Below are 22,228 nucleotides of genomic sequence, written 5' to 3' on the forward strand. Positions count from 1 at the left end.
GCTTGACCCTCTCACTACCTCTGGCGCGGAACTACAGCGAAAGGAGTCTCTGGATTCAGTTTCCCATTCCTCAGGTTCAGAGGACATAGAAGTCCAGCACTCGGGCCATAAGATCCAGCAGAGTAGGAAGCTCACTGCCTCCTCGCTCAGCCTGGACACAGCCGGTTCGTCACAGCTGTTCTGCAGCCTAAACTCTGATAGCTGCCTACTCCAAGAGAATGGCTCCAAGAGTCCAGACCATTCCGAGGAGCCCATGTCCTATGACTCAGACCTGGGTATAGCCAATGCTGATGATTCAGACCGATCTCTTCAAGAGTGAGTGTTCCTCCCACCCCCCCTGCCCTCCCTCTCTACTCCCTTCCTTTCTGTTGCACATGATTGTCTGCCACTGAACTCCATCAGCGTATAAAGAAAGTCAAAGCAGACTGTGTTTCTCTTTGGAGACTGGAGTTGCTGGGAGCTGCAATGGAGGCAGCATGGACACAGCAGGAAGGAAGGATTTAGAAGGGCTCAAGCTGGCTCACGCTGCAGCTCTGCCCCTGGGTGGCCTTTGACAAGCCACTTAGTCTCTGAAGAAGATACTACTGTCTTCTTCATCCAGGGGGAAGGAGACTAATGGTTCAGAGCATATGTACAACTTCTGACAAATGCAGTAAAGCATAATGCATGCAGGTGTGACTTCACAGAAGACCTGGGATAGCTAAAACCTGAGTGATGCTTGGAGGGGTGGTATATACTGGGGACAAGCGAGTGTGTGCAAGAGTATGTGCAGCAGACTAACTCGACTGGACAGGGAGGCTGGGCAGAGCCTTCTATACACAGCCTTCCTCAAAAATTAATTTTTGGTGGCTGGCCAGTTAGGTCACTTGATACAGCATGGTGCTGGTGACACCAAGGTCAAAGGTACAGGCCAGCCACTGAACTAAAAAAAAAATTTTTTTTGAATAATCTTTATGGTTAAAAAAAAAAATGACACATGTACAGTGAGAGGTCTTTCCCATTCATGTCCCCCATCCAGTGTCTTCTTTTTCCCTTGCATCCCCTTGACTGTAATGGTTAATTTTTTGCATCTTCTTTCAGAATTTCTAAATGCATCCACAACAAATACCCATATACAGATTTAAATACTTCTTCCTTATTTCTTACTCCCACCCCAATCTTTTCCACAAAAAGTAGTACGTATACACTGTTCTGTAGCTTGTTTTGGAGATCTGTTCATATCAGAGCTTCTTCCCCCCCCCCCCCTTGCACATTGTTTCACTGTATGAATGTACCTTAGTTTTTTGGCATTATTTTTGCAACTGGCTGCTGTACCTTAGTTTTTTTAATTGGCCCTGTATTTAATGGACAATGTAGTTCATTGTTTCCCTAAATAATCTTGTGTATATAGTCTCCTAGTTCTATGCAAGTATTTCTGTTCATTAAACCCAGAAGCAAAATTGCTGGGCCCAAGGAAAAGTTAATTTGTAATTTTCACAGACATAGATTGAACATCCCTCACCCCAAAATCCAAAATCTGCAATGTTCCCAAATCCAAAACTTTTTGAGTGCCAATATGACACTCAGACAAAATGCTCATCGGACCATTTCAGATTTCAGATTTTTGGATTACAGATGCTCTACCATTAAGGATCTGCCAATATTCCAAAGTCCAAAATAAATAATAATGTGAAAACACTTCTGGTCCCAAGCATTTGTGAGAAGGAATATTTAACCTGTGCTGCCTATTCACACTCCACGGGAATATACCTATGTCCTCTCAGCCTTGCCAACAGAAGGTATTATCAAACTTTTGGATACCTGCTTATCTGATAGGTGAAAAATGATAACCTTTTATTAAGAGCCTCCTTCAGTCAGGCCCATGTTCCATCAGCCTGAGTTTAAGACCTTCTTTTCCATTCCTGCTGCCCCCCTCACCTCTCCGCCCACGTTCAGTTCCTTCCAGGTTTCCCACACAGCGTGAGAATAGCACCAGGATTGGGTGCTATTACAGGCTGGGCTTGGAGCAGACCTGTTTTTGAGTCCTGTTCCACCACTTGCAAGTCCAGTAGTGTCAGGCAAATTGCTAACTCTTTCTGAAGCTCTGTTTCTTCATCTCTAATATGGAGATTCCCTCATAGGGCTGTCTGAGAATCAAATCAAATGCCTGTCAGTTGCACACATGAGATTGGTAGGCCCCAGAAATGGCTTCTGAGCACTAAGCACATTAGATGGAGTTTTCAGATGTCAAATGGAGGAATTTAGATAGAACACACTGGAGAGGAGCAGTCCTTGCCTTCAAAGATAGCTAGCCTGTGGCATGACTTAGGCGCATGGTGTAACTTAGGCTCACTCACCTGTCTTAGCTCTTAATGTATCTCTGTCTCCTTCACAGACCAGCCAGCCTTCTCTTTGTCATGTGCCTTGCCTTTATGTCTCGAGTCTTATGATTGGAAAATTCCAGCTTAAGGTCATTGAATCAGTAACCATCCACCCTATGTGGGAAGTGTTATCCTGGGTGTTACGGGGGAGCTCAAGGGGCAAGAGGATGTATAGATGAATACTGTACAGTGAGGTGAGGAACTGGCAAACATGAAACACAGATGCACAACCACACGTCCAGTGGCATCATTGTTAGAGCTGGGCCTCGAAGCTGGTCTTTGAGCATCCACAGAGACCAGCATTTCTTGGAGCGTATATTTTAAGGGTAAAAGATTCTCACTAACACTTAAGAGTTTACTTAAGTTATTATTATATTGCTTAAATATTTGTAGCTTGAAATTAGGTATAAATACCTTGTGCTTATTGTTTCAAGTATAAAATCAAAACATCTACAAATTAGGCATAAATTATAAAATACATAACATTCAAAATGAAATTTATTAAATGAAATTTATTAATTTAATATAAGGGGTTCTGTTTTGCGGAAACCAAATTGCAGTTTGCCTTGTGACTAGATGATTGGCTATTCTGAGTAGCTGCTTTTGCATTCATTGGGGCTGTATTATAAGTATCGCCAAGGGGCATAAGTAGAGTCTAGTGGTTAAGAATGTGGACTCAGAGTTGGCTGGTTAGATCAGTTGGTGAGAATGTGGTGCTCGTAACACCAGGGTCTGGGATTCAATCCCTGTACCAGCCAGCATTAAAAAAAAAAAAAAAAAAAAGTTGACTCAGGAGACAGCACTGCCTGAGTCTTCCATTTACCAGCTTTGCGACCTTGGGCAAGTTGCTAAGCCTTTCTGATCTGATGTCCCCATCTGTAAGATAATTCTTCAGAGGAATGCTGGGAGGATTAATTGAGTGAAGATGTGTAAAGTCCCTGACACATAGATATCAATTGTGCTCAATAGGTGGTATTGTCATTTTATTACTGGGTACCTGTGACATCAGTTCTACTATTAGTCTCTATATAAACTGCTTTTGCCCATTTTGTTTGTATAGGGCTGGCCAGTAAGGGGGTCTGAACTCTTGACCTTGGTGTTAGAACACTATGCTCTATCCAAGTGAGCTAACCAGCCAGCCCTATATGAACTGCTGCAAAGCCTTTGGTTGTTAATATTTGTCAGATATCATCGTCATGAATCCTTCTCTGGGGGAAAATGATTCTTAGCATATGTAGCCCACCTCTGTGCTTTTTGCAGTGGCCCTTGTGTGCCAAAATAGTTGTTCGGGAAAACTGCAGGCTCCAACTCACTTGGCATGACTACTTTATAAAGTGGCCTCCAGATTCTCCAGGCCAAGCTTTTTAGTTATTGCACACCCATGTATGTACACATATACACATGTGTCTATAGGACATATACTTTTTCTCAGATTGTTTTCTAAATGAAACTACAGTGTTTTAAAATTTTTGAATAGAAAGTTTTTAAAAAACACTGCCCTGAGCCAAACAAGAGGGAGGATTGTAGCCATTTCACAGTTTCCTTTCTATGTTGCATTGTCTTCTGACTTTTCTTTCTTTTGCTTTTCATTCAGAATCTCATCACTTGCACTTTTTTCCACTTGATGCACATGTCTCTTATTTTCATCGGACCCTAAAGACCAGTACTGATTCTGGTGAAGCTTTATGAACTTGATTTCACCTTGACCTGAGTTCTGACTTGCTGGAAGCTCCAAGTTATCACACAAGCTTCTTGCTGCTTGGGGGCATTTCTTTAGGCAGTGTCACTCATTCTAACACCCAGTCTTCTTTGTTATTAAGATCTTTCTTATAGATTAGGATTCATTTATAATTGATCATCATTTTGATAATGCTAATGAGCATTTCCATAAATTTGGCTTTTTTACCTAAAGTTTTGTACTTGTGTACATAGAAACTAAGCAATGTTATCAATGATAATAAAAACAGCTACCTTAACAAGTTGAGGTTAACATTTATTACTTATTTTGTGCCACTCTACTAAGCATTTTGCCTATATTATCTCATTAGGTCTCTGTCACAGCCATAAAAGGTGGGTGCTATTACTATTCCTGTTTTATAGATAAGAGAACCAAAGTCCATGATCTTTAAGAACCTAGATGGACTCAGGAGCCCTGGCTCTTAATCATTTACTACACTGCCTCACAGATGCCCTTGAGGAACTGGGACCTCACAGGACATTTGTCAAAAATCTGCCTCCCTAGTTTATTTCTGAAAGTGGCCGCATTCTGTCACAGTGGTTTGGACACATCCAATTGGTTAGCAAATGTCCTTTCCTTCTCTGCCTGTGAAAACGACCTCTTTGTTTCTAGAATTCAACGTTGCTCACTCCCTGAAAGTTGCACTCTTGCGTATTCATCGGTCTGTGTTTAGAGTGAGACCTTTCAGCAAGAACCAGCATGGGCCTGCCTCCCCGCCATAACTATTCCACAAACACCTTTCCACAAACACCTTTCCACCTTTTCTGATTGGTTACCTTTTTTTTTTTTAATCAAGATAGGATTCACATCTCATAAAATTCACCATCTTGAAGTGTATAATTCAGTGGTATTTAGTATAACCACGAGGTTGTGCAACATTGCTACTATCTAATTTAAGAACATTTTTATCACCCTGTAAGGAAACCCCTTACTTTTGCTATGGATTTGCCTATTCGGGACATTTCATATAAATGGAATGATACAGTACATGGCTTTTTGTGACTGGTTTCCTTCACCTAGTATAATATTTTCAAGGTTCATTCATGTTGTAGCATGTATCGTGGCTGAGTAATATTTCGTTGTATGGGTATTCCACAATTTGTTTCTCCGTTCATCAGTTAATGGACAATTTCCCACCACTTTTTGTCCATTATGAGTAATTTTGCTATGAACATTCACGAACAAATTTTTGTGTGGACACATGTTTTTAATTCTCTTAGGTGTACATGTAGAGGTAGAATTGCTGGGTCATCTGTTAACTATGTTTAACTTCTTTTTTTTTTTTTTGATGGCTGGCAGGTGTAGGGATCTGAACCTTTGACCCTAGTGTACTATGTTTAACTTCTTGAGGAACTACCAAACTGTTCTCCACAGCAGCTGTGCCATTTTATGTTCCCATCTCTAATGTGTTGTATAAGAGATTTAACTTCTCCACATAAAAAAGTGCCAACAGCTGTCATTCTCTGTCTTTTTATTACAGCCATCCTGGTGGGTTAGCGGTGTCTCACTGCAGTTGATTCGCATTTCCCTGATGACTGTTGATGTTGGGCATTTTTTGAAGTGCTTACTGGCCATTTGTGTATGTTCTTTGGAGAAATGTCTATTCAAATCTTTTGCCCATTTTAAAATTTGGTTATTTGTCTTTTTTATTATTGAGTTGTAAGAGTTCTTTATATATTCTGGATACTAGACCTTTATATGTGATTTACAAATATTTCCCCCCATTCTGTGGGTTGTCTTTTCACTTTCTTGATAGTATCCTTTGAAGCACAAAAGTTTTTAATTTTGATGAAGTTCAATTTATCTATTTTTTAATTGGTTGCTTATGGTTTAGATGTTATATCTAGGAAACCATTGCCTAATCCAAAGACATGAAGTCTATACCTATATTTCCTTCTAAGAGTGTTATAGTTTTCACACTTATATTTGCATCTTTCATCCATTTTGAGTTAATTTTTGTATATGGTGTGAGACAGCGGTCCAACTTTATTCTTTTGCATGTGACTGTGCACTTATCCCAGCAATGTTTGTTGAAAAAACTGTTCTTTCTCCATTGAAATGTCTTGGTGTCCATGTTGAAAATTAATTGCTCATAATTTTATGGGTTGTTCTTGACTATAATTAATGTCTTAATGTTTGGGGTTATGAGTAAGAGCAGAGCTCAGTGAGAAGACAATCAGGTTAGCAACTTGAGTTCTAAAATCCTCATTTCCATAAACCCAAGTTAAGGGGAACTTATGTATCTTCTGGACCTACTTTAAGCCATTAGGGCAGATGTGTGCAGTCTCTTAGGCTTCAGACAGCTTTGTTGCCACCTGAACCTGCATTTGTCCATGACAGACTTCACTTCTTTATAAGCAGAAGATGAAACAACAAATGGGTTTATTTTAGAAATGGAACTTAGATTCTCAAAAGAGTCAGGAGATGGAGAAGCAGTCACTAGCCAGTGCACATTCCAGAAAGCCCAGAGATATGTTTCTGTGCGGTGTGTGTGTGCAGCATGTATGTGTTCAAAGTAACACTGTTTCCCGGTGGCCCCAGGAAGCACCAGGGGGGACAGGGAGTGACAGTCCCACTGGGAGGAGTACGTGGAGAGCCCATGTATACTTGTATACACCCTTGCACACCTTGCTTGTGCTGTTGGGGAGCCCTGGCCTGAGATGCTCTGTTCATGGAGGCTCTGCTGCAGACAGAGGGTTTTTTTTTTTTTTTTTAAGATGACTGATAAGGGGATCTTAACCCTGGACTTGGTGTTGTCAGCACCACGCTCACCCAGTGAGCTAACCAGCCATCCGTATATGGGATCCAAACCTGTGGCTTTAGTGTTATCAGCACCACACTCTCCTGAGTGAGCCATGGGCCGGCCCTGCAGACAGTGTTTTGGTAAATATTGCCCAGACAACCATTTTTTTGGCTGAGTAGACTCTCCAGGCCCACAGTTAGCCTGTTCAGAATGGCATTCAGTTCCCATTCACACCAAGTCCTCTGTCTCTGCTTTGTGAGCTTTTCCACCTGACATCCTGGGCTCCACAACTCACTGTCTTCCTCATCTGTGCTAGTCCCAGCCAGGAAGAACCATTGGTGGGAGTGTTAGAGGAAAGCTGTGTGTGCATTAAGAGGGTGGTGTTTGTTTGTTTGTTTGTTTGTTTTAAATCATAAAACAGCAGTTTTCCATTCTTACTCCTGCCCCAATTTCCTTGGGCATTGTAGCCTGACATCCTGTCACACAGGTTTCTTTGTTTAAAAATTTCTAGGGTGTTGTCGGAATTCAGCAAAGCCCAGGTAAACTCTGTGCCAACCAACAGACTGAGCCAAGAATTGGAGCTTCCCACTCTCCAAACCTTGCTGTCCCACCACGGCCTCGACACCAACACACACCAACACACACCGGCAGAGCTCCTTCCTGCCCAAGCATCCTCTGGGCCTCGCGATGGTGGCCACAAGCAGCAGCTGCTTTCCCAGGTGCCTGGCACTCTGGATTTGCAGCAGCCAGGCACTGCCCCAGCTGTCCCTGCAGGGAGCCAGGCCAGCAGCCTTCTAGTACCAGGAGAGTCAACGGAGTGGCCTGCAGAAGGCCCTGGAGGATGACAGAGCTGGGCCGAAGCTTGTGGTTTCCTCACCCACCAGCCCGGTGAGTGGGGCAAGCTGTTCGTCATGGAGAAATGTCTCCAAGCTGATGCAGGGTTTCTCCAGCTAGTGACCCCGAGTGGTCTCTGCCTTCTCCCCATAGCCTTCCCATCCTTGTGTGGGGGAGTGTTAATAGCATTGAAACGATGGTGCTGATGTGTCTTGGTGGGTGAGTAGTGGAAATAAGCCAGGCACTTTGCTGGTCACTTCCCATAGTCTCCTGTCGTCTTCACATTGACCCTGTGAAGAAGGTCAGTCCCATCTGACCGCAGTCTTGGCCCTTAACTAATCTCAGTCACCAACATATAAGGCCTTAGGCAAGTCACTTCACCTCTCTCTGCCTCAGTTTCCTCCTTAGTACTTATTATTAAATTAATATTTTCAAAAATACCAGGCTTTGAAAATACTCACTTTATGACATGAACTGGGTTTTAGAACTGCTCTGTCTGGTGTGGCAGCTACTAGCTATACTTGGCTATTGAGCACTTAAAATGTGGCTAGTCCAAATTAATTGAGATGTGCTGTGTAAAATAAGCACTGGGTTTTGACAACTTAGTGTGAAAAAAAGAATGTTAAATCTCATTAATAATTTTTTATTGATCACATGTTAAAATGAAAATATTTTTGATATATTGAGTTAGATAAAATGTATTATTAAAATTAATTTCACCTGTTTCTTTTTACTTTATTTTTGTTTTTTGGTCACTGGCTGGTACCAGAATGCAAACCCTTGACCTTGGTGTTACCAACACAGCACTCTATCTGAGCTAACCAGCAAGCCCATCTTTTTAGTTTTTTTAATGTGGCTACTAGAACATTAAAAATTACATATGTGGCTGGCATTGTATTTCTGTTGGACAGAACTGTTCTAGAATAAGCCAATACAGTCTGTTGAAAACCCCAGGAAGCCAGTCCTGGGCATCTCCTTGAGAGAGCCATGGTTGGAGAGGCTTGAGAACTCTTAGCCCAATGAAGTGGCAGTCAAAGGCTGTGAACTCCAGCTCTTTACCTTTTTCATTTATGCTTGTGTGGCCTTTGAAGTTTCTCCGACAAAGTTATTGACTTTTATTGAGTGTCAGTAGGAAAGGTACGTGTGCGGTATCCACCCCTTCTGTAATTGGAGCCCCACCTGCCTAGCCAGGGCAGGGAGACCTACAGAGAAAGTGCACAGGAGGGAAGGCGAGAGTGTGGGTCAAGGTTCGTGCCAAGCTGAAGGGAGAGAGAATGAATACCTTTATAGGTTTGGGTGCCTCTGACTCCTTATCTCTCTGGGTTTCACAGTTACACTGTACCAAGGAGGGTCAAGGAGAGTAGAAGTGGGAATTTGTATGCTCATGTGCACAGGACACACAATGCCAGCGTTTATCCCAGCTGTGGGCTGGGGCTCACAGTGGGATATAGTCTTGCTTTTTCAAATCCATCTGTGCTCATCTCTCCTTTGGGTGGTAGCTTCTATACTGTATAATTCAGGATGGGGCCAGAGCCATGAAATAGATGGGCAGAGGCACATCCCCTCATTTTTTTATAGAGGGCTTTATTGAGATATAATTTACATACCGTACGATTCACTTAATTAAAGTATAATTCACTGTTTTTTAGTATATTCATGGGGCTGTGTACCCACCACCATGATCTAATTTTAGAATTTTTATCCCCCATAAAAGAAACCCCCTACCCATTAGCAGTCACTCCCTACCTTTCTCCCCTTGCCCTACCTCACCCTCCTCAACCTGTGCAATCACCAGTCTACTTTCTGTCTCTAGTTGTGCCTGTTCTGAACATTTTATTTTTTATTTATTTATTTATTTATTTATTTTTGTCTTTTTCGTGACCGGCACTCAGCCAGTGAGTGCACCGGCCATTCCTATATAGGATCCGAACCCGTGGCGGGAGCGTCGCCGCGCTCCCAGCGCCGCACTCTCCCGAGTGCGCCACGGGCTCGGCCTGAACATTTTATATAAATGGATTCATATAATATGTGACCTTTTGTGTCGGGCTTCTTTTCCCTAGTGTAATGTTTTAAAGGTTCATCCATGTTGTAGCATGTATCAGGACTTCATTTCTTTTTATTGATGAGTAATGTTACATTGTATATTGCATTGTATGACTGTATCGCATCTTATTTATGCATTCATCAACTGAACATTTGGCTTATTTCCACTTTGGGACTGTTATAAATAATGCTGCTACAACATTTATTTATAAGTTTTAGTGTGGACATATGTTTTTATCATTTTTTGGCACCTGGCCTGTATGGGGATCAGAATAGACGTATGTTTTTAATTCTTTTGGATGCTTAAGTAGGAGTAGAACTTTTGGATCACATGGCAACTATATTGAACTTATTGAGGAACTGCCAAACTGTTTTACAAAGCAGCTGCACCACCAGTAATTTATTCCTCTATATCCTCACCAACAAGGTTGTTCTATCCAGTTTTTAAAAAATTATTATAAGGCCGGCCTGTGGCTCACTCGGTAGAGTGTGGTGCTGATAACACCAAGGCCACGGGTTCGGATCTTATATAGGGATGGCCGGTTTGCTCACTGGCTGAGCGTGGTGCTGACAACACCAAGCCAAGGGTTGAGATCCCCTTACCGGTCATCTTTTAAAATAAATAAATAAATAAATAAAATAAAAAATAAAATAAAATAAAAATAAAAAATTATTATAGCCATCCTAGTGGTTGAGAAGTGGTAGCTCATGGTGGTTTTAATTTGCATTTCCCTGATGGCTAATAGTGTTAAGCATCTCTTCATGTGTTTATTGGCCATTTGTGTATCTTCTTTGGAGAAATGTCCTTTCAAACTTTTGCCAATTTTTAAATTGGGTTGTCTTTTTATCACTGAGCTTTAATAGTTCTTTATATATATTCTGGATACTAAACCTTATCAGATATATGATTTGCAAATATTTTCTCCCATTCTATGGGTTGTCTTTTCACTTTCTTAATGGTGTCCTTTGCAGCTTAAAAGCATTTAATTTTGATGTAGTCCAATTTTATCTATTTTTTCTTTTGTCACTTGTGCTTTTGGTGTTGTTTCTAACTACTCACTGCCTAATCTAAGGTCATGAAGATTTACTCCTGTTTTCTGCTAAGAGCTTTATAGTTTTAGCTCTTACATTTAGGTCTGTGATCCATTTTGAGTTAATTTTTGTGTATGGTGGATGTGGATATACAGATGTACCAGCACTTTTTTTTTTTTTTTTTTTGCGTTTATAGTTGTCATTGATTATGTTTTCTTGTCTACAAAACTGGCCCAAAGAACTTGATTATGGAGGTTTTTTTTGTTTTTTTTGTTTTTTTTTTTGAGAAACACTACTTTTAAAGAGACAACTCTAGGAATAGAAAAAGTGGGCAGAAAATATTAAAGGACAACCACAATATGGTAATCAACCACACTTTAGAAACAGATGACATATGACTTCCCTATAGAAATAAATTAGAAATGAAGAAGCTTCTAAAGTGATTAAAACACTGGCTGGATTGTCAACAGACATAAGAACACCACGATTTATCTTTGCTGCCTTTTCCCTTACAGAGAGTCATTCAATACAAATATTTATTACAAATACTTATTTATTTCCTACTACATACCGGGCACAGTTCTAGGCATTGGATATATACCAGTGATAAAAAAAAAAAAAAGTGCCCCATGAATTACCTATATTTAGGCAAAATAATCTTACCAGCTTGAACTTCTGGCATGAGGGGGGAAGAAAACAGAACATTCATAGAGCTAATGCATAAGCAGTTCAAAAAGCTTTAAAATGTTTAAAGTTATTTTTTAAAGATGTCTAAAGTTGTCTTTATAGGCGGACCCTAATAAAGCAGAAGTAAATAAAAAAGTCACAAAACCCACTTCCAAAAGACCATTAAACTGATAAAGGCCAAGAACCTACCCTGACATCTTTAAAGCTATTTATTTTTTACTTTAAGCAACTCAAATACATATGTAAAAATTAAGAATAATACAAAATTAGGAATATGACTATTCTCTGATTTGCAAAAGTATTCAAAATAGGATTCTAAAATAAGCTATTAGTGCATTTAAATATCATTCCATTTGCTAAAACAGTGATCATATACAATTTTCAGAAACTCTAAGTAAAAAATGGTACATCTATTTTCAAACCAAAGCTTCACTTCTGCAAATTTCTCCTGAAAATGCTAGTCTTCAGTGACATAAAAACGATGACTACTTTCAGCATCACTTAGATATTTTTCTTAGTAACTATAACATATGCGTATGATATGTGCTACCTCTCAGAAAACACTAACAGGAAACATTTAGCACATTAATTATTCCCCACAGAATTTTTAAGGTTAAAAACAAAAGAGGACTTCCTACTCAAAATAGAGTTCTAATTATCCAGTACTACAAGAGCTAACTATAATCTTGCCATAGCCTACGTAGTGACCTCTATAACAATCAGATTAATTTGATTTTCAATTATAGAAATTTAACTCTGATCTCAAAGAATCTCCATCTGATACTTCCTAAAGTAGCAGAGCTGGCTTTCTAAGATAAAATAGTTCAATTTTAATCATATAACCTAATATATTGATAAATAGGGACAAAGGTGAGATAAAAAGGCTTTAGTAAAAGTGTTATGGGGGCCGGCCCGTGGCTCACTCGGTAGAGTGCGGTGCTGATAACATCAAGGCCACGGATTCGGATCCTATACAGGGATGGCCGGTTTGCTCACTGGCTGAGCATGGTGCTGACAACACCAAGCCAAGGGTTGAGATCCCCTTACTGGTCATCTTTTTAAAAAAAAAAAAAGTGTTATGGAATCATAACATTAACCCTGGAAAGGATTTCTCACCCAGGTATGACATGAGATCCTTAAATCCTTAGAAAGAGGTAATAAAGAGAATTCATGAGGTGTTTTAAAAAAAAATCACCTAAAGGAAATACTTTTATCCTGGATAAGACTATTTTGGCTAAAATTATATTGACTCACTGAAGGCTGTCTCATGCTAACCACTATGCTAAGATAAGATCAATTTATTTCTTCAATGTGAAAACCAACTTAATAAATTCAATTTTGGGGTAAAGTAGGCTATAATAAGGGGCTTACGGAAAACAATAAAAGGTCTCCAGTTTAAAAGGGGGGGCAGTAGTACTTTTGCACCCTGAGTTTTACTTATGTTTGTATCCTGAATACCTCAAACAGAACATGGGACAGAATAACATTTATTTAAAAAGCATGTGTTGACTCAGAGAATGAACATGTTCACAGTGTATCTAAAACTTGTGCAGGTGTAAATATTTAGTCATCATGGTGCTTTCTCAATACCACAAGACACTGATGATATAACTTTCTCATAATCAAGGACTTATTTTATCAACTAGAGCCTATGACTATTTACACAGTTTTCTATATCAAAAAGTATGCAAGCTGTTATAATGAAATATTTCAGTTTTGCATTACTGTTCATTAGAGGCTTACTCAATTTGTTTTATCAGTTCTCACTCATTAGCAGTCGAGGGGAAACAGGAAAGTTGCCATAACCAGTTTAAGTGATGAAAAAAACCTCACTTTAGCCCTTATAATAATGGTGTTTTGCAGGAAATTAGTTTATGGCAAGTGGTCTATCAGAAATTCTGAAAACATGTTTCCTCTTTTTAAAAAACAGCTCCAAGAGAAAATTAATTGCTGCCTAAACTCAAGTACCTAGTATACGCCTAGGCATACGCAGGTGGGCCAAAAATTACTGGTGGATTACAGTCTATGTGGATAGCTCTTAATTAAAGAATTACAAAGGAATGTGCTGGAACTCAGGGGATCTGAACTAGTTCTACCACTAATTGGACATGAGACATATTAGTTACGTTAGTTTCATGATACAAAAATAAAGGAGTTAGACTTAATAGTCCATAAGGTTCACTTCAATTCTAAAGTTTGAAGAGTGGAAAATATTGGAATAGAAAATATTCCAGGGCACTTATACAGATGGTGGCCAATCCTACGGTATTGTAATAATTCAACAATCCACTGCCTTCTTAAAGTTGTATTCTCTTACTATCGGTTAAGTTTTTCATAACTACACTGAGAATTTTTTATTATTCCAGGATCACTCTATAACCCAAAAAGACTTTCCAGCTTCATTTAAACTGCTTCTCCTTTACTTTCCACAGTAACCACCACCACCACCACCACCAGCACCCACAGCCGCCATTTCATCTTTAATTAATTTCTTTCTATATCTTCCTAGGTTGTCCCTAAAAAAAAGCTAGGCTACAAAATCTCAGTTATGCAATAAGAGATACTATCTAAACACCTGTGTGACTTTTGACAACCAGAGCCTAAGAAGTCTCAGTAGCCAACCTGCAAAATGAAGACTTCAGAACTGGCATATAGATCAAAAGAGAGAACAAATGGAAGACGCTTTGTAAACTATAAATCGCTATACAGAAAACTGTTAAATTCTAACACAATCATTATCTCAAGGCTTCAGAAAGTAAAATATAGTCTTCCTTTTATTTTCAAACTTGGTAGTTTTGAAAATGAACTTAAAATAAAAGATACTCTAAAACAGAAGCTGTGATAAATGCTAAAGTTTCACATATGATTTGGTGGTGATGAAACAACCCCACTTACAGACGAACAAAATTATTATCTAGGATCAATAATTCAAGTTTTGCCCAACAGTCCTTCCCATATATCATTCCATTAACCAAATTAGTGCCAAAAGAATTAATTTATAAAAGCATAATTTTAGCAAGACCTTCTCGAAATTAAACATATAATACGGATCACCTAAGAAATAAATTTAAGTAACATAAATTAAACATTATTGAAATGCCTATTATTTACTATTACCATCACCTGGAGGGAGACAATAGCACATATGTATGTGTAGTGAGTGGCAAAAGATATTAATCCATGGTACATCAAATTTGTAATAGATGAAGTCCATGCAGAATATAAGAGTATGTAAATTAAGAAAGTCCAGTAGATTTAAATTACTAAAAAAAAAAAAATTCCCCTTATTTCCTTTGCTAAGCACCCAGAGATCTTAGGTCATCCCCCAAAATTTTCCTTTCTAGTTCTAAAAACTCTATGATTACATACACCTTTGAAAGCAGTTTTGTTCCTCTTAGTTCCTATTTATCAAATACTGATTAATAAATTTTTATATTTTGAACTATTTCCATCTGATTGGACTATTCTACTTACAAAGAAACCACTATCACTCTATATTGTTCACTTTAAAAAGTTTCTTGGACACTCCACTTTCTTGCCTAAGTATCTTACTAAGCCAGTTTCATTTTAATCATGCAAATTAACAGGGCAAGAAGTCTGTAAGTAATAAGGTAGGAAACAATGTAAATCAGGCTAAAGATACAACTAAAAAGAAAAATAAATATATTATACTACTTCAGATCTAAAATCACTAACACATTTTGGGTAAAAAAACCAACTGGCCACCCTACTTGCTGTAAAGAAGGTCATTTTCTTAGAAGCCTATTTCATTCACATGGTCCAAAGCAATGTTTTTCCAGCTATAGTCCATTCCATTTGCATTAAAATTTTGGGGGCAGCTTATTTAAAATTTAATTTCCTGGGCCGGCCCGTGGCTCACTCGGGAGAGTGTGGTGCTGATAACACCAAGGCCACGGGTTCGGATCCTATATAGGGATGGCCGGTTTGCTCACTGGCTGAGCATGGTGCTGACAACACCAAGCCAAGGGTTAAGATCCCCTTACCGGTCATCTTTAAAAAAAAAAAAAAAAAAAAAAAACTTAATTTCCTGAACCCCACCCCAGACCTGGTGAGTTGTGCTGGTTGGGAATCTATGTTTTCAGCAAGTAGCCAAGGCGATTCTGCTGAGAACCATAAATCTAATGGAAGTAGAGGTCAGAAGATTTGTGTGGTAAACACCCTCCTATCCTTAGCTGTTTGACCTCAATCTCTTAAGTGACATTATGTCCCACTCTATAACCAGAGAGGAAAATGAGATTGCCACATGTATATAAAATACATATACTATCATATTTAATTTCTGAAACAACCCCCAAATCTTTTAAAAATGAGTATACTGAGGGTATAGCAAGGTCACACTTCTTATTACAGTTGGAAAGCTGGAATTTAAACCCAGGTCAGATTTCAATGTCTTTCCTACGTTATTTTACATTTTGAGCCAACATTCATCAATTAGGAATTTATCAATATGTTTTGTCTTTCCTACATTATTTTACACTTTGAGCCAGCATTCATCAATTAGAAAATTTCATAGAAAAGTCTGGATTTCTAGTTTCCTTTAAAAAATTCAGAAGACCTGGCAACACTGAGACTATACTCCCACATAGGAACAATCAGCAGGAGCTGAGTGGCATTTATTTTTCCCTAAACATGGCACAGCTCACACCACTTCCTATTGTCTCACACTTAAAGGGCTTCAACTGCACATGTTACCACCTGACCCAATTCCTACTTCAAGGTCTACATTCTTTGCTCCCTCCTCCTGAGCTCCCATTGGATTTTCTCTGTAACTCCCACTTGGTAGCTATCTACTCTACAGGCTTGGGAAGATTTAGTGAGAGAGGAAAGACTGGATTTAAAACTAATAAAATACATTTATACATGGAAGATAATATTACTTTGTTCTCTTTTCTAAATGTATGAGTCCCTTTATTTTGAATTTTTAATAAACTTTCTAAAGCTTTTTTCTTTAACAAAATAGATTTCTTATAAAACACACTGTTTATTTTGTGTTCTTGTCATTTTCACATTTCATCCTACTTTAAAATACCAGCGATTTTCATGGAAGAATGAAGAGATTCCACTAACCCACAGGTACCTGTGCTCCATGTATCAACAGCAAGTATGGTTGGGAAGATGTGAAATACTTGCTTGCTTCCTGATTCTCACAATCTGAGTATCTTTCACTGTTAAATCATTAAGGAAATAAACTGTAATTCTAAGTTAAAATTGTTCAATTCGCTATTAAGCCCCCACTCTCCTTTTAAATCTCCTAATTACAATACTCATTATACTGCATTACATTTATTAGTTAGTACAGATCTGGCACATTCTAAGGATTTAATGAACACATGAAGAATAAAAACATGAAAACCAACAAAAGAGAACACATAAATGCATAGTAATTACTATCCTTTAGGAGCTTATAGTCTAATGATGGCCAAAGAGATGCATAAACAAAAATTATACAAGATAGAATATTTAAAATGTCACAGGAGTGAAATATAAAGTATAAGAAGAAATCAAGGAGGAAATTATAGTATGAGACAGATGTTACAGTATTTTCTTTTTCCCTGAAGACCATTCCTAAATATCTAGCCAAGATTCTTACCAATTTAGCCTCAAATTTCTAGTGAATTTGTCCTAATCATGAAGAATACATATGACCACTTAAAATACCCTGAGAAAACCACATTCAGAGCTATCTCCAATGTTTTTAGCCAGAAGAACTACTGTATATTTCAATTCTATAGTAGTGGTATTTCTTACCACCATCCTGTCTCTCTCCAGGAGACAGAAGTGAACCAACACCTACAGTCCTGGGTACATTACAGAATACTGATTAAAAGCACACGTTTGGCTTCTAGGCGCTCACGCTGAGACAGCGCCCAGGCCTGGAGCCGCTGCAGCCTCAGCCATGCCCTCCACCTCCCGCTGCCCCGCTGCCTCCCGGCTATAGATCCCGGAAAAGTGAGCGAGCTTCGGGCCTTCATGAACTGGTGAAAGCAGGATCCGAGCATTCGCCACACCGAGCAAATGCGCTTCCTGAGGGAGTGGGTGGAGAGCATGGGGGTAAAGTACCACCTGCTACTCATAAAGCTAAATCCGAAGAAAATATCAAGGAAGAAAAAACAGATAGTAAGAAGGCGGAGGAAGACATAAAGACAGATGACCTATCGAGTGAGGAGAGTGATCTAGAAATTGACAATGAAGGTGTGATTGAACCAGACACTGAAGCCCCTCAAGAAATGGGAGATGAAAATGTAGAGATAACAGAGGAGATGATGGATCAGGCGAATGATAAGAAAGTGGCTGCCATTGAAGCCCTAAGTGATGGTGGTTAACCATAGAAAGCCATTGATTTGTTCACAGATGCCATCAAGCTGAATCCTCGCTTGGCCATTCTGTATGCCAAGAGAGCCAGTGTCTTCATCAAATTACAGAAGCCAAATGCTGCTATCAGAGACTGTGACAGAGCCATTGAAATAAATCCTGACTCAGCTCAGCCTTACAAGTGGTGAGGGAAAGCACACAGACTTCTGAGCCACTGGAAAGAAGCAGCCCATGGTCTTGCCCTTGCCTGTAAACTGGATTATGATGAAGATGCTAGTGCAATGCTGAAAGAAGTTCAACCAAGGGCCCAGAAAATTGCAGAACATCGGAGAAAGTATGAGCGAAAACGTGAAGAGCGAGAGATCAAAGAAAGAATAGAAAGGGTTAAGAAGGCTCCAGATGAACATGAGAGAGCCCAGAGGGAGGAAGAAACCAGATGACCATCAGGAGCTCAGTACTACTCTTTTCCAGGTGGCTTTCCTGGGGGAATGCCTGGAATGGGAGGGGGCATGCCTGGAATGGCAGGAATGCCTGGGCTCAATGAAATTCTTAGTGATACAGAGGTTCTTGCAGCCATGCAGGATCCAGAAGTTATGGTGGCCTTCCAGGATGTGGCCCAGAACCCAGCAAATATGTCAAAATATCAGAGCAACCCAAAGGTTATGAATCTCATCAGTAAATTGTAAGGCAAATTTGAAGGTCAAGCATAATGCCCTTCTGACAAATAAAGCCCTTGATGAAGGAAAAATAACCTAGATCACCTAATGGATGTCGCAATAATACAAACCAGTGTACCTCTGAGCTCATCAAGAGAGCTGGGGTGCTTTGAAGATAATCCCTACCCCTCTGCTGCAAATGCAGCTTGAAGCATTTTACAGTGGTTTGCCATTAGGGTATTCATTCAGATAATGTTTTCCTTCTAGGAAAACCTTAAACACTTTTTAAACCTAAAAATATTTAAAACAAAGGAGTGTTGTGTTGATTCCTACATTTTCTTTCACTTATCATTTTGGGTTTTTTCCTTTGAATTATTGGGCAAGGAAGGTACTTAAGTATGGAAGATTTATTGCTCGTTTGCGTGAAATAAAGTTTTATTAGTGGGAGGCAAATATAACTCACTTAAATAGGTAATGTTTGAGTTGGATATATGGTTACAGAAGCATTTTGATTTGTCTTTTTAAATGCTTTATTTTTTAAAAAATGATTTATTTCCATAAAATTATAGGGACCACCAGTTTTTCAGTAGAACCTGTGTAGGGACTGGAAGTACTTGGCAGGGTAGCAGCAATCTTACTATGTTTTATATAACATGCACCCTTGTGCAGGTTGCATTTAAATCTTACACTGTGGTGAAGGGATGATTTTTTTGTAATCCTGCAGTAGAGTTGGATTACTTAGGTCTGTTCTCATCCAGTATATTAAATAAATGTTTCATATTATTTCCAAAAAAAAAAAAAAAAAAAAAGCATACGTTTTGGCACCAGATTCTACCACTTATTTTCTGTAAAATATTGGGCAAATTATTGCTCAGAATGTCAATTTCCTCCTCTGCAAAATGGGAATCATATCTACCTCAAGAGGATTTAAATTAAATAATCCATATGCAAGCACTCAGTTATTATAAAGGATAACCCTAAACCCAGTGAACAGACGCTTGCTATTTGGACACATGCATGAACTGATTATACATTGTGCTTCATAGCTGACTTGTCTTATCATCCTTCGTATCTATTCCTTCCTTTCCTTTGCTATCACTATATTCCAAGCTCTGATCTACTCATATCCAGGCAACTTTCTGAAGGGTTTCCCATCTCCATCCTCAGACATACTTTGTCCAAACTAGTACTTACTTACACCACAAATGTCTGGCTGGTGTAATGAAAAGAGCATTAGATTACAAATCAGAGAATTTGGGTTTGGGTTGCAGCACTATCACCAAGGCATTTTGGAAACCTAAACCTAAATCTCTTCGTCTATAAAATGAGTTTTAGATTTATTATCTTTAATGTATCTTCTTGCTATAAAAGTCTACACCTCTCCCCTATCAAAAATTGTCTTTGGCTTACAAAATAAAATTCCAAATTGGATCAGCATTAAAGACTTCCACATCTAGTGTCGTAGTTAAGAGCGAATTTTGGAGCCAGAAAGACCAAGGTTTGAATGCTAATTCTGTAGTTTACAGGCTGCTTGTCCTTGGGCAACTTACTAAACTTCTCTAAACCTCAGTTTTTCTTACAAAATGGGAATAAAGTAATTATCTCTCAGGCTTGTTAATTAGAATTAAATAAGATATTTGCTACGTGTTTTGCACATAATAAACACTAAGTATGAGATTTGTGCCTATTCTAACCAATCTCCCATTACTGCCTTCTACTTATGGTTTTCAAACTGTTCTTGAAGACCAAGAACTCTACTTCAACCCAAACCCTCCTCTTTTTACTCTTAAGATTTTCAAGTCTTACCTCCTAAAATAATGACAAATTCTCTGAGTAAGAGCAGTATCTTATTATCCCCTTTATTGTAGTCTTTTGGACATAGTAAGTATTTAATAAATGTGCAACTGATTCCATTTAATTCTTTACCAGTGAATGCCTCTTCTAAAGTAATCTACCTTGATAAATGTCTAATCTGCTTCTCTAACTGGTTCACTCTATCTTTTCTAACTAAAAACAGGTACCCCCTAACCCCCACCCCCAAGCAACCAGCCCAGCGATGACCACCGAGCTGCAGGATGAAAGGCCCTAGGTTCCCGAGCTGGAGTGGTGGGGGCGAGGGCTTTTGCCACACCCCCGACATCTGCACCCAGCCCGGCAATGACCCAGCCACTGCTGGAAGCCCCCTGGTCTCCCCTGCGGGAATGAGGGGGGTGCCACAGGCCTCAATCCAGCCCTTCCTCCTTCCGTCCCATTTCCTTCCCCTTTCCCCTCTCCCCCTCCCTCCCAACTGCTCCACAACATCATAGAATGTAAAAAAGAATATAATTTTTAAAAAGGAAATAAATAAAAATAGGTGCGAGAACGATAAAATAGCCTTCACTTATCTGTTCTAAATCTTTATCTGAAAATTTTGCCCTTCTTTTCTGATTGTTATTTTGCCATGAACTTAACATATATTTAATATCTTCTGATTTATCCTTTAAATGTGATCATCTCTGTACTGAGAAACAGGCAGTCTCTTTCTATACAGCATCTGAGTTCACCATCCCGCCTTTCCTTCTCCTCTCCCCCAATCCCTCTCCCTTTTTATTTTAGCCCTAAAACCTAGACCTATTACTATAGACCGCCAATTCTGACTAATTCTGTTTACTATCTGGGCTTCACCTCTTTTGTTTATATACTAAGTTCCATTAAGGTCAAAGGCCCTATAGAATCTATACCTTAATAAATTTTAGTAATTTGTCAATTACTAAAATTATGCTTGCCTTTGGCAACTGCATACAGATTCCAAGGCCCATTTAATTAGTGGGGAGCAGAGGCCTTGGCTAGACCAGCTCCATGTATAACTAAGCCTCTCTGACAATCCATACCTTGCTTTGTGACTTGGGGAGCTACATGTCTGCTGTCTTCCCTCAATGTACTCCTATTTTCAGTGTCATTTTTTTCTGAGAAGGGAAAAGTTATAAAGGTAGAAACGCTGATTTCAAAGTCAGTTTATATTTGAATGGCAGACACTCAGTAGCTGTATGACCTTTCCAAACCTGTTTCACTTTATAAAATGAGTATACTAATACCTATTTCATTAAATGGGACAGTGTAAAACATCTAGATTCTAGATCAATATTTGGCACATAATATGTACTAAGTAAGCTTTATTCCCTTTTTCTAAAGGAAAACATGAATTTCAAAGAGAAAATAAGGTAGAAGGACACTTAGCTTTTCCAAAGACCTTATGCAGAAAAACGTATCTATGTCATTATATTAGGGGGAAACTATTTTTTCTCAACCAAAGAAGGATTTTTCTTAAGAAGTTAGTGAAGACTTTTCTTAAGAACAATTTAATTTAATAATAAAGGCTAAATTGTAACACTACTTATTTCTATTCTATTGTACTGAATTCCAGTGTAGTTTTCCTTCAGTTATAAAATGTAGTATAAACATTTTTGGGACTTATCTGATGCAGGCCTTACCCTACTACATTTGCCATTCATTTCCTAACTGAAACACCCCCAACCCTACTCTGCTTTGAGTTTCCCCACTCTAGTCTTTTCCAAAACAATTATTTTCTATATTTGTTTTGAGCAGTAATACAAGTACCTATCAAATTCCAAAAAAAACCCCGGTAAAAAGCAACTCGGTTTCCCTTCCCAGAGTCTACCTTTACAAAGATTTTTCTCTCTGCAGTCAAGCAAATGTGAACACAAATATACAGACATGATCCTGTATACTCACAGAATGTACCCTTTTAATATTCTGCAGTAGAATGCCTTATTTTTAATACCCAAACTATAAAGGATGTTCA

The 22,228-nt window shown here is 38.9% G+C and overlaps 1 protein-coding gene and 1 pseudogene across 4 annotated transcripts in view; both read left to right on the forward strand.

The window, feature by feature from the left end:
• The window catches only part of LOC134364566 (pleckstrin homology domain-containing family M member 1-like), a 31,815-nt gene extending 15,277 nt beyond the window's left edge, over positions 1–16,538 (forward strand). For 2 of the 4 annotated variants that reach the window (XM_063080470.1, XM_063080472.1), the window contains 2 exons: positions 75–315; positions 7,353–9,178. In XM_063080470.1, coding sequence (XP_062936540.1) covers positions 75–315; positions 7,353–7,686 — 575 coding nt within the window. In that variant the 3' untranslated portion in view covers positions 7,687–9,178. Of the gene's footprint in view, positions 1–74; positions 316–3,954; positions 4,203–7,352; positions 9,179–16,490 lie in introns of those variants that run through there. The other 2 variants (XM_063080471.1, XM_063080473.1) reach the window with 2 other exon arrangements.
• LOC134365061 (hsc70-interacting protein-like) lies at positions 7,872–18,215 on the forward strand (annotated as a pseudogene).
• Positions 18,216–22,228: the final 4,013 nt, after the last annotated feature.

This window comes from Cynocephalus volans, chromosome 16, assembly GCF_027409185.1.
Source record: "Cynocephalus volans isolate mCynVol1 chromosome 16, mCynVol1.pri, whole genome shotgun sequence".
In the NCBI taxonomy this organism is placed as follows: Eukaryota; Metazoa; Chordata; class Mammalia; order Dermoptera; family Cynocephalidae; genus Cynocephalus; species Cynocephalus volans.